The sequence below is a fragment of the Sylvia atricapilla genome, chromosome 2 (assembly GCF_009819655.1).
Source record: "Sylvia atricapilla isolate bSylAtr1 chromosome 2, bSylAtr1.pri, whole genome shotgun sequence".
NCBI classification, from domain to species: Eukaryota; Metazoa; Chordata; class Aves; order Passeriformes; family Sylviidae; genus Sylvia; species Sylvia atricapilla.
This window is the reverse complement of record NC_089141.1, coordinates 32,248,140-32,260,589: the sequence shown is the minus strand read 5'-3', so window position 1 is coordinate 32,260,589 and position 12,450 is coordinate 32,248,140. Positions and strand designations below refer to the sequence as shown.

General features: G+C 39.8%; 1 protein-coding gene across 4 annotated transcripts in view; it reads right to left on the bottom strand.

Moving 5' to 3' along the window:
- The window catches only part of DLG2 (discs large MAGUK scaffold protein 2), a 986,088-nt gene that overhangs the window by 611,317 nt on the left and 362,321 nt on the right, over positions 1–12,450 (bottom strand). Inside the window, exon 1 of one of the 4 annotated variants that reach the window (XM_066341287.1) lies at positions 6,493–7,099. The exons of the other annotated variants lie outside the window; for them this stretch is intronic. Coding sequence (XP_066197384.1) covers positions 6,493–6,594 — 102 coding nt within the window. The 5' untranslated portion in view covers positions 6,595–7,099. Of the gene's footprint in view, positions 1–6,492; positions 7,100–12,450 lie in introns of those variants that run through there. 4 annotated transcript variants of the gene reach the window in all.

Below are 12,450 nucleotides of genomic sequence, written 5' to 3'. Positions count from 1 at the left end.
TAATTATTATGTATAATTAAAAGTAAAAATATATTTTAAAAAATTAAGTGCCTGAGAAAACTCTGAACTTCCCCTTCAAAATGTTCAGTAACCCTTAGCTACATTCCTCCCGCCCTACTTTTTCCATAGGTAAACTTTTTTTGCAGTACGTATGAACCACAACAATCAGCTCTTCTTTATTGCTAGCTCAAAAAAAAAAAAAACCAAAACAAAAAAAAAACAACAACATTTCCCACTATGGCTATATGTTCAAAGATACAGTGCAGAGGGCATTCAGGTGACTTATGAGTAATTTGGAGGGCTGAATATCAGAGTCCATTGCTGCTCTACCCGAGAACGTTCTTGTGATGACAGAAGCATGACAACAAGATGGGGCTGAAACCAGGTGATACTTTAAGGTCCCCTCCAACAGGAACCATCCTCTGATTTTATGACAGCAAGCACTGTGAGCCATCCAGTCCAGTGCCCAGCTGCTGATGGCAGCTAAAATAAGATATTCTGGCAAAATATGGGAAACAAAGCTACTGATTCAAAATTATGTAGGATTGAGGATCTCACTTTCAACAGTACTTTCTTTCAGTGTATAAAACTTTTAAAAACCGAAACAAGACACCTTAATTAAAAAAAAAAAAAAAGCCACTTTTAGCATTGTTTTCTTAATTTGAAGTATCTCAGGGAATCTCCTACCAGCCACTCATCTCTGTCACAGTGTACAGGAAGCTTGTGGGCAGGACAGTGGTAGAAAGTGACACAGGGCTCTCATACAAACACAAATCTTTTTAACACCTGATCTTGATGCTTTTAGAAAAACACCTCAGCATTTCCCTCCCAGACGTTGGCCAGTGGCAGTAGGTGACAGCTGGCAAGTGAACTCACTCCAAATAAGAGAAAATGGTAACACTTGTTTGCATTTCCTAACCAGTGATCAAGTAACTCCTGTGTGATTGAGGGCATGGACACAAAATTTCAGACTGTTCATGATAAAACTTTTTTACCATTTACAATCTAGCCAGACCTCACCAGCTTCCTTTTCAGCTCACCTCCTTAGGACCCTTGCCCAGACCCCTGCCTTCTCATCCTACTCCTAAATTGCTGTCTCTGCATCATCCTTCCTCATGTCTTTTTTCCACTTGCCCCACCTGAACCTTCCTGCTTCTGCCTCCTACCTCTCCTGCAATATCAATTTCTGCAGCACCCACACTGAGTTCGAGATAAGAAACTCAGGATCATTTACAAATTCACATTCTTCTCTGCTCTGATACCAGAGTTCCTCTCAATGCTCCTCAGAGGTGGGAAACTAGAAGTTCTGAAGAGTAGGATCCACTTTATACATTTTTTTAATACTGGGAGGAGTTCCTGACAGGATCCCACAGCCTCATAAACTGCTACCTGCTACTACTCAGAAGATCCCAGACTGATGGCCTTTGAGTAAAATGTGTAGTTCTTTTCCCCACAGTCACTGATGATGGGTGGGAACTGCTGGAGACCTGTCACTTCTTCCTCAGACAGAACTGTTAAAGTGCAAGGGGTTAGTGAATGCCTGACAGAAATTAAAAGATACAACCAGGTAATTTTCCTTAGGCTTACACCCCATGTCCAGCTTGCATAAATGTAACGCCAGAGAAGAAAACTCTCCCTGCCTTGAGCATTGTGCACTAATGCACAAATCCTCTGTGACTCAAATGATCATACTCAGAGCCTCTTGCCAATGGCAATGCTGCATCTCTTCTGCAGCTCCTTCTATTGCTGAGCACTTTTATTTAAACACCACAGTAGCCTAATGAGAATAATATGTGGAAGTAGGTTTCTCAGTGCCACTGTCAATGTTATGCATAGCAAGTGGCAACAATGTTCCAGCTGACTTACTCTGCTGATTGTCCATGAATAGGCAGCAAACTCTTTCAGAGGGTTCTGGAATCCTATACAATATACTAGTCTCTACAGCTGGATTACAGAAGTCAGCACGACCACAGATATGTCCTTTTTTTACATCTCTCCAGTTCTGGCCCCACAAAAAAATCAGAAATTAAATATGCCAGTGGAGTCAGAGGTTAGGTACACATCAGCAAGCAGCATGAATGGATCCACAGAATAAAGAGCTGGTAAGAAGGGCTCAATCACAGCATCACACCTGTGTTTTGGGTTTTCCTTTGAAATAGTGTTGATCTGCTTTTATAAGCTGAATACGTGTAAGATTTTGCAGAATATTTGATGTGTTTCTGGAATGAATCCTTCTGCTTAGTTTCATCAAAAAGGCATCCTTTTTCCACACCCCAAGCCTACCCTGTAATGCGAAAAAATCAGGATACATGGGCAAGGCTGGGAGATTTTAGTCAAAAAATCATTTGGAATTTGAATGAGTGTTCTGTCTAGTTGCATCCACTGCACTTGATTTCATGTGGGTACATCAAGAAGCTAAAGTATGCAAGGCCTTGAGCAAGTCTGCTGTGTATCATACCTAGTTGGAAAACTACTTTGCTGTCATCTCAAACTGCTGCTCCTTGCAATAGCCAGATCTAGATTACAACAACAGAGGGAATATTCTCAATTAAGAACTAAGTGACATACCAGAGTTCGTTCAAGGGACTAATAATGCCAGTACAGAAAACTACTAGTTTTTTAAGAGTTTGATACTGATAAAAATAATAAATACCAATGTCAAGATATTAACTAATACAATTTACTGTTTGTCTTAAAAATAAAATCTTCTCCATTCCAATAATTTTTCAAAACTTCCTCACCATGGATAATGGGATATGTCACTATTTGGCTGTTTCAGCTAAAACTGAGAAATAGTAGCAAAAAAACCCCTACCAAAACCAGTTATTTTGCTGGAGGACTGCTTGTGATAAATGTGTTAGGAGAAAAGAAAGGAGACAGGGAAGAGAGGTAAGTATACCTTATCTCTTTAAAAAGAAATTAAATTATGCTAGGACAGATATAAAAATAAATCTAAATCAAAAGGAAAGTAGGATTAATCAAAATAGCTAGTCAAGGTCAACAAACAGAAAAGTCAATGGAATCTCCTCAATATCTATTGTCAATATATAGAAGTAAAAGAGGGAAGGCAAAATAACACTTCCATCTGCGAGTTGGAAGTGTGGCTGAAATATAATTTAAGAAACATGTCAGTCAACCTGAGATCCCTTCCCAGCACTCTTAATAAGAACAAAATGAACAGGATATTAAGAGTCAGGCGATAACTCTGCTGCAATACTGAACAAACAATTCAGCAAAGTGAGTAAGCACATACTGAAATTTTAGCCTGCATTTAAGTTTCAGCATCTTCAGTGAGAATCTGATACCTGCCTGTGCCCTCCTCTCGATGGAGATCCATGAACATGGGTCTGGTCTTACACACAAGCCTTCCTTCAATCTGTGGACCTGAGTCTGTCCAGCAGCTGTGGAGCTTCTCATGGACTCAGGGGAGAGACAGTCATGTGCCAACCCTGCAGGATTATGAACAAGACACTTGGGCACAGCACCTCCTGGCACCTGAGGGCTGTATTTTACAACCTGATTATCCTCTATCTGCTTCAGCTCTGTACTGCTATGATGGGAATATGGGTGCTTCCCTACTAGAAACTGAAAAAGTGTTCAAAAGTGCTAAAGTGCAACTGTGGAAGTTCAGGTAGACACTGACCTGTCTTTCAAATTAAAATGCTCTGAATTCTTTGCAGTTTCAAAGTCAAGGATCGCAAAACTGGACATCATTGAAAGGAAAGGTCCAGGACCAGGATAACTAATAAAATTCAGGAAATCAAGCTGACAAGCAAAGCTTCCCACAGGCAAGTGAGATCTCCTCCACTGACCTTCTTTGCAACATATGGTGTGGTAAGATGTGCACCCTCTTCCTGCCCCACCGCACGAACTCCCTGGCACCACCTGCTAGGAATGAGAAGGCTGCAGAACTATTGCATGGGGAACTGATAAAAATGGGTGTGATGGTTCTGAGGTGGTGCATTTCTCTCACTCACTTCTCTGATCATAGGAAAAAGAAGTCTGTATGCATCACAAAATTAAATCAAGAGTGAAAGCAATGCTGCAACTTGCCCTGTCCTTTTGAAAGGAGTCAGTTAATAACATTTTAGCACTTGGAAATATTTGCCTGTACTTTGAATCCCTCTGTTGTCTACTCCACTATCTAGATTTTGCATTCTGAGGACCTATTTTCTCCTCTGTCAACCAGAACATAAAGTGTCATTTCAGGATATTACAGTCTTTCCTGAGTTCAGGAACCACATGATTCTAGAAGTCATAATATTATGAGCATGCTTAGATCCATGACTTCATGCCATGTGACTAAAACATCTCCTAAAAAGAAACAGTCTTACTTCTTATTCACACTTCCTTGATTGTTAACAATGGATCTGCGCCCATAAATCTGGAAATACAACCCTACGTGTCCAGAGCAAAAAGTCATGAATTCAAATACGGGCTGCAGAACAAACAAAAATGAGAAAAAGGTATTTGAAGTGAGGTGATTTCTGTACATTCACAAGTGTAACTCATGCATGCTTGATGATAGTATCAAAGGATACTAATCAGACACGTGTTGAACCAGCCCAAGATAAATATGTTAACTTGTGCTCCTTCTCATCTTGCTGAAAATGATCACTACCCCACACATCCACTTTTCATTTGAGAAGTAGTTCCTACACCACCACAAGAAGATAAAACATTGACTGTGATTAATGTAATGAGCCTGAAGCACTAAAGAAAGATGAGGGAAAAAAAAGTTTGAAATTTATGATTTTTATTCTCTTCCTTCCTCCTAACAGGATCTGAAAATCTTGAAAGAACTTAAGTGCATCAAAGAATATCCTTTGAAAATCATGCTTACAGGCAGGAATACAAATTGGATACTAGTCCCTAGGCCACTGGCCTACCTTTGTAGAAGGCTGGCTTGCATTTAATTTCCCCTGACTAACAATTCACCTTTATTAATTAGACTTTAACATTTGATATCAAGAGAAATTAAGGTTTAAAAGTTAAAGTAAAAAAAAAAAAGTCTTATAAAAAAGGCAAATTTAAAAAAATCTTCTGGTTTGACAAACTCTTAATGCTATTTATATCACTAGTAGCATCATGACACAGCAATTAAATTATAACCCTTTCACTAATAGAACACATTTTTGCCTATTTAAAACAGAAGGAAAGAAACAAGAAACTTTAGTTCAAGAAAGCCTCCAGCAACCAGACATATAGACAGGCCATAGTTAGAGGAAAAGCAGAAGGTACATGAATAATTTGTGTTTGACTATAACCAAGTTTGAGTTAGTGTATTATATGAAACAATACACGAGCTGTCATTAACTTCTAGCTGATATACATTTAGGCAGCATTGGGTCATCTGTAACCTATTCCATAAAGTTTTTTCATTTTATTTAGGCTACTCTGTCAAACAAGAACTCACACAGCATACTGTGCTCCCTAGTTTGTGGACTGCATAACTAAGATTTTATTTTTGCAGCTAAGCTATTTTTTAAGATTAGTAAAGTTCAAGCTTGAAGTTAATGATTTAGAGTCATTACTGACACTACTTTTTATATATATATATATATATATATATAACTGCTCATTTCCTACTCTATTTAGACCGAGGAACAGTTTTAATACCATCCAGTATTTAAGGAGAACTAGGAAAAGGAATGGGACAAAACATGTAACCCCCTTGTAAAAATCATTATGATTGACCCAGTGATCCAAGAACCAAACTTTTTCCCCAAAGACAATACGTTTTAAAACATGTCATCAGTTCAGAATTTTTTCAGTAAAATAACAAACATAAGTTATACCCAAATGTCAAGCCAGGATGTATGTGGGGGAAAATAAAGTCCAATCCAACACTATTGTTAAAAAAATTGGGATGGGGTTGCACTACACAGCCAGGAGAAAACTTCTCTGGCTAACTGCGCCACCTTATGATTTAAATTTAAATGGAAAATTAAATGATTGTCCAGTCCATAGAGGAAAACACTTACTTAAAGATATTCCTCTATATCTAAAATGGGATCGGGGGCTTACTTAATTCTTTCTTACAAAGAAGTGCAGGGTTGTATTCTTCAGTATTGCTCTTCTGGTTAAAAAACATGTTAGCAATGTAAATGGAAAAAAAAATACATTCAGCCTTGCTGGATTGTGTTTTTGTAATAACAGTATACACATCCAAATCAATAAAGCCAGGCAAATAGCAGAGTAGTGGTTTAGCAATCTTAGCACTGTTAGCTAAGTATACAATCAACTCTAAAATAAATGCTTCATAATCCGTTATTCTCCCGTGTAAATCTCTACTCGGATAACCCTGGGAAATAAGAAAGCTTTACTTCTGATTTTTTTTCCTCTGCCGTTTAAAACATGCCGGCTGTGAGCCCTAATTTATAGCCAACGGATCGCAATTTGCACTGAAATCTCCAGTCAGACACGAAATCAAACAGCACAGATATTCAAAGGAGTTACAGCATGCATTTAAATACATTAACCACATCCTACCTTGCATCCAAACATCAAGGATAAAGTGTTGTTGGTGCATGCAACTTTGCAGTGGCAAATCATTGGTGTAAAGCAGTCAGAATTTTTAACAATAGGGCACATTCCTTGAGTGCTGCAGTAGTGGCAGCCTACTGAAGGCTGAAAACAAGTAGCTAACACAGCACATGGAGTGGCAACATATGCTGCTCAACAGCTAGCTTTCCTCTTGCTGGTCAGAAGCAGCCTGCTTGAATCTCTACCTGGGTCCCATTCAGCCATCCCCTTCTTTGTTGGTGAATCAACGATGCAACAATGATCACGGATCTCAGGATTTCCCTTCCTCTGGGAAATTAGTTTTCACATCGGGGAAAGGAAAAAAAAAAAAAAAAAAAGGGAAAAAAAAAAGGAAAAAAAGAGAGAGAAATGGAAATGAGGGGAACTAGCAGGTGTGGCAGTATTAGCATGTAAAAGGATGTAAACGCCTACTCATAACAATCACATAAGATTGTCATGCTAGCTGAAGTGGGCTGAAATTATTCCATCGGAAGAAAAATACTGCAGCTCCTGATTTGGTAAAAAGCCAGTGAGTTGCTGCAATACATAGTCATAGTGTGGAGAGAAGAGAAAAAAAAAATGACTTATCTAAGAAGCCAGGATCCTCAGCCTTTATCAATATGCATTCCAGTAAGGATTCCCTTCCCAGCGCCTCCCCGTGAAAAAGAATCAAATCAGTCGCGACTCCGGAGAAGCGATGACCTTTGCTTTCCCCAAATAGATGAATCTCAGCAAGAAACAAACTGTACTCAGAGCTGAAAATCACAGATGCTGGGAGTTTGTAATAAGAGAAATACAAGCAACATTTATCCAATCCTGGCTTGCCACATGGGAGCTTTCTCCAGGCACAAATTTACAAATAGACAGGTTGAAGGATTGCAGGAGACACTGAATAAGGATATGGAATTACACAGAAAATGCACCGGCACGAAGCTAAAAAGTCAAGCCTCTTTAAACTCTGCTTTGGAGGCACTGTAACTACTGACTCCAGGTAATACTGCTATCCTGAAACCTGCAAACATCTTGCTGTAACCAGGAAAGCAATAATTAAAGAAGTTTGGGAGCATAATGCTGGCTTGGATTCTGCAGCTGTCACTGCTCCTTCAGTTAAAGCAACACCAGCCGAAAATGCATAATAAAGCACTTGGATGAGCAAATCACTAGCTGTGCTTTTTAAGAGGATTATTTATATCAAAAGTTGGATTAATGTATCCTCCAGGTTTAAGTTTGGTCATGGCAGACACAAATACAAAATGAAAAGGCCATGATATGGAAAGTAAAGTGATGTCCTTAATGATTTCACAGATGATAGCAAAGTAAACCAAGGAGTTGTTTCACAGTGCCCTGACCCTGCTTTTCTGTGACTCACTAAGCTCTGCCCATCAAATTAGAAACTCTTTCTAAAGAAATGAGAGCAGCTTGTCTCCCTGGCAATCGCAAGTGAGTTCTTAAGTCAAAACTGAAACAGTTTTCTGTAATAAACCCAAAGCAGAAATTTGTTATACAACAGAGAAAATGGCAAATGGAGGTCCCGGTGAGAAGCCAGATCAAGCAGCACAGAGCATGAATAGCACAGGATTTTTTTTAAAAACCTGCCTGAGATTGCAGACCCTAATTTAGGCAACCTCTTCTACTAAGATTCTGTGTTTATATAAGTATAGATACATGTGTGTGAGCTGCACGTATGCATATATCTGTATTTTAGGTGGAATTTCTTCAGTATAATTTACGCCTGCTTTGCAAAGTTCAAAGCCACAAAAGAATGAATTTCTTAAACATCTTTGTTCCTGCTGTGGCCCATACAATAACTTTATTTTTATCCAATTTTAGCGTGCAGTTAAATTTCAGTTTGGAATAAAATTTTCTGATTATTGTTTCTCACTCTCTATTTTTGAACTTAGCACTCACAAGAGCCCAAGCGCAGTAAAATCACAGCAGCTTCTAGATAAAAGTGGCAGATAGAGCTGCTCCACAGTCAGAGTCACAACCCAGTTCCATTTCTGAAGATTCCTTCTTTGCAAATAACAAATTCTTATGAACCATTGTCCTCAATTCACTCAGCTCACACTTTTCTCCTGACCAGCCTGGGCATGAGCCCACATGCCATGGGAGTTCACTGCATGGATGCCCTTCAGTCAGCTGTTCAATAAACTAAGTTTGGTGACCATGAGCCCAAAGTGACATCACAGTGTCACTTCTCTGGAACACCAACTGAGCCTGTTTAGAAAAGTACTGTGGTGACAAACAGCAGCTGTAACATTGCTGAATCTTTGATCTGTTTATTCCTAGCTTGCCTGTCTTGTTATTAAGCTATATATTATACAGATTTTTCTTTCAAGCACTGTCTCTCGCATAACCAGCACTGGTGTAAATATAGAAAAGCGTAGTTTCCATGACAATACATTCCATAGTTACAGCCAGCAGCCACTATCATTAAAACATGAATCACTGTGCTACCTTAAGGTGTGAGCTCACTACATCACTGGCCTTAGAAGCAGTAATTTGGGATGGGGGTGGCATGGCAATATTTTTAGGAGACACTACTATAAAATGCCAGAAAACTGTGCTATTAAACTATTTTGGCCCTCCTAATAGCCACCCATCTTAGAGATTTCAGTGATCAGTAATTCCCAATCTGTACCAATCATTAGCATTTCTACGAGAAGAATGCAGCACATCTGTACTCTTCAATGTTTTAAACACGATGTCCTGATCGAAAACTGAACTCAATCACACAAATGTGATTTCTGATTAAGATGCATATGGCCTATATAAAATCACCTGCATTTATTTCCAAATTCCAGTTTCAAAGAAGGGAAAGATAATCAGCCAGTTAGCCTCTCGGACCATTTGGATCTTACTGCATTCAGCTGGCTCATGCTTTCAAATGTGAGGACATAGCTGTTCATTAAAATTCCCATTTCTTCCACAGCCCCTGCCACTATTGCAGATATTCAACCAGAACAGGTTTCACCTGTGATTTCATTTCAGTATTAAGCAGCACCAAACAGCAAGCACCCAAGTATTTTGCAAGGCACAGAATTCATCCCTTCACACTTCAGCTAATCGTTGCTTTCAAGTGAAAAACAGTTACCTGACACACAGTCATTTGGGAAAATCTCAGGAAAGAAAGATTTATTCCAGTGACAGATTTGAATAATAACTCATGTCACAATTGGCCAAGACATTTATTTCCATTAAGTGACAATCGCATATAGAAAAATGCCATAAGAAAACATTTGCCCAGAGATCCTTCTCTATCTTACCTTTTTTTTTTTACAACAGCACTCATCACACACACAAATCTATTGCCACTTGCCAGGAAAGGCATTTAAATCACAGTCATACTGCAGGAGCAAGAATTGTTGGAAAATCTATGTCCATATTTTCGTGCTAATAGGATATGGAGAAGAACACAAATTGTGGGTGTTACTCTATAAAGAGTCCATGGATCAGTTTTTTGAGCCCCCCAGCCTTCTTTGGGCTTGAGTGCATTGGTCCAGCCTCTTGCTCACAGCCACAGCCTGATAAGTCCTCTCTGGCTCTACCAGCCCCTCTGGAAGCTGCCAACCTTTCAGCTCCAGGTTTTCCAAAGATGTCTGTCTGCCTTTCACAGTGCCCCATTTTGTGGACCTGGATGAATTAACTTGGAGCAACTGAGTAGCATTTCAGGAATTATTATGATCATGTTTGCACAGTATTTGCTCAATGTGTATATATTTCCTCTTGTACTGGAGCTATTTCAAATAGCAATGCTTAGCTTTGCACCTGACATAAGATGAAAAACATGATCAATGTCAGTAAAAATAAAAGAAAAAAGCAAAGACCGGTAGAGTCACAGACAATTTTTAGGTATTCACCTTTGACTATCTTAGGATGCTCATTTTTAGCATTTCTTAATTCTCTGCTGTTTCTGTTGAGAAGATTGCTTTAGTTTTGGTACTCTGGTATAGATTTATGCATTTCCCCTTCCTTGCTTTCACTACTCAACTTTTTGTTCCATTGCTATACCATTAAAAATTCCACTAACCCTTATGACATCCATTAGATATGTGAAGATCATGATGGATCTATAAACCCTTGGCCAAGGTATGTGATTATTAACTTGCTTCTAATCTTATGTTAGAATTCAAAACCATCTTTGCTGCTGTTCTCTGAAGTCCCTGAATACTAATCAAGCTGCTTAAAAACTAAATCTGGCTCTGACAGTGATTAAAGAGAAGTTGTCTTCTCAAAGAATCAGATAAAAGAAAAAGCAAAAAGGCTTGTTGCACCACAGGCAGCACATACAAAGGGAACCAGAGAGCATAAATATAAAACAAACTTGAAAGATCCCCCATCAAAATAGGAATGATTGCACACAACTGTCTCACATGCTCCTTAAGAACAAAACAGTCTCACACCTCTAGTCTAAAACAAAGTTTTTACAGCTGTTCTGTTTTTGGAGAGATTCCACTTAAGGTGTTTCAAGGGCCTCAGATATGTCTACACTTCCTGTGAGCTGGTAATTTTGGGGTATACAAAGGGATATCAAGCCTTCATTTTGCTGATTTTTGTCTGTTGGTGTGTATCAAAAACCTGGGCTTAGTTTGCCTGAGAATCCATTTCCCTTTGGAAGAGTAATCATAGAATAGTTTGGGTGGAAGCAACTGTTAAAGGCCATGTAGTTCAACTCTCCTCTAACAAGCAGGGGTGTTTTCAACCAGATCAAGTTGCTCAAGGCCCTGTCCAACCTGACCCTGGATATTTCCAGGGATGGGACATCCACCACCTCTCTGGGCAACTGTGACTGTTTTACAACCCTCACTGGGGAAAAAAAAAATCCTTAAATCTAGTCTAAATATAGTCTCCTTTATTTTCAAACAATTACCCCTTGTTCTATCACAACAGGACCTGGGAAGATTTCTCCTCCCATACTTCATACAGGCCTCTAAGTACTGAAAAGCAGAAGTAAGGTCTCCACACAGCCTTCTCTCCTCCAGGCTGAACAACCCAAACTCTCAGCCCTTCCTTGTAGGAGAGACATCCTGGCCCTCTGATCACTTTTGCACTTGCTCCAACAGGTCCACGCCTTTCCTTCACAGGCAATCCCAGAGCTGGATGCAGCACTCCTGAGGGAGTCTTACCATAGTGGAGTATCTGGGAAAAATCACCTTCCTCAACCTGCCAGTCACACTTCCCTTGATGCAGCCCAGGATACGGGCTGTGAGCACAGGAAAGTCCCCAGAGTCACCAGACACCAGCTCAAAAGCTGCTAATTTGTGATCTTTCAACACCTCATGCAAAACTGTGTTTGAACTGGTTCCAAGGGGCAGTAAGAGAGTGAACTTTCACACATACTTTTAGAAACAGGGATAAGATGTTTTTTTTATGTGCCCAAAGGCTCAAGGAGCAGAGAAGGTCTGGGCTGCTCCTGCCAGAAGGAGGAGATGAATAGGGCCACTGGGATGGAGATGGAAGCAAGATATCCAGGGACAGCTGTGTAGAAACAGATTTGCCACTTCTGTGAGATGTGGTTGGGACTGCTGGGACACACCTATTCCACGATCGTGAGCAGCAGCTGCTCAATATCACAGAGTGGCTTGTGACAGCTGATTTCATTTTCACAAATCACTGTATGGAGACAGGGATGAGTTGCCAGTTGGCTCCTGCCAACAGCAGACCCTGCTGGTTTGCTTCACGTAGAGATGACAGGGACATGGAGATAGAAAGTTCTCCTCAAGCACCTTGCCACCTGAGCATGGAGACAGAGAGAAAGGCAGAAGATGGATGGGATGCTCTGGTAAAAACCTATGCATCAGATGTGGTAGGCAGCTTGGAAAACACATGACTCAATCTCCCCACCTGAAGATGGAATTAATGCCTTCCAATTAAATGTCCATATCGCTAAGTACGCCATCCTATAACTGTGATTTTTAAGTTAAT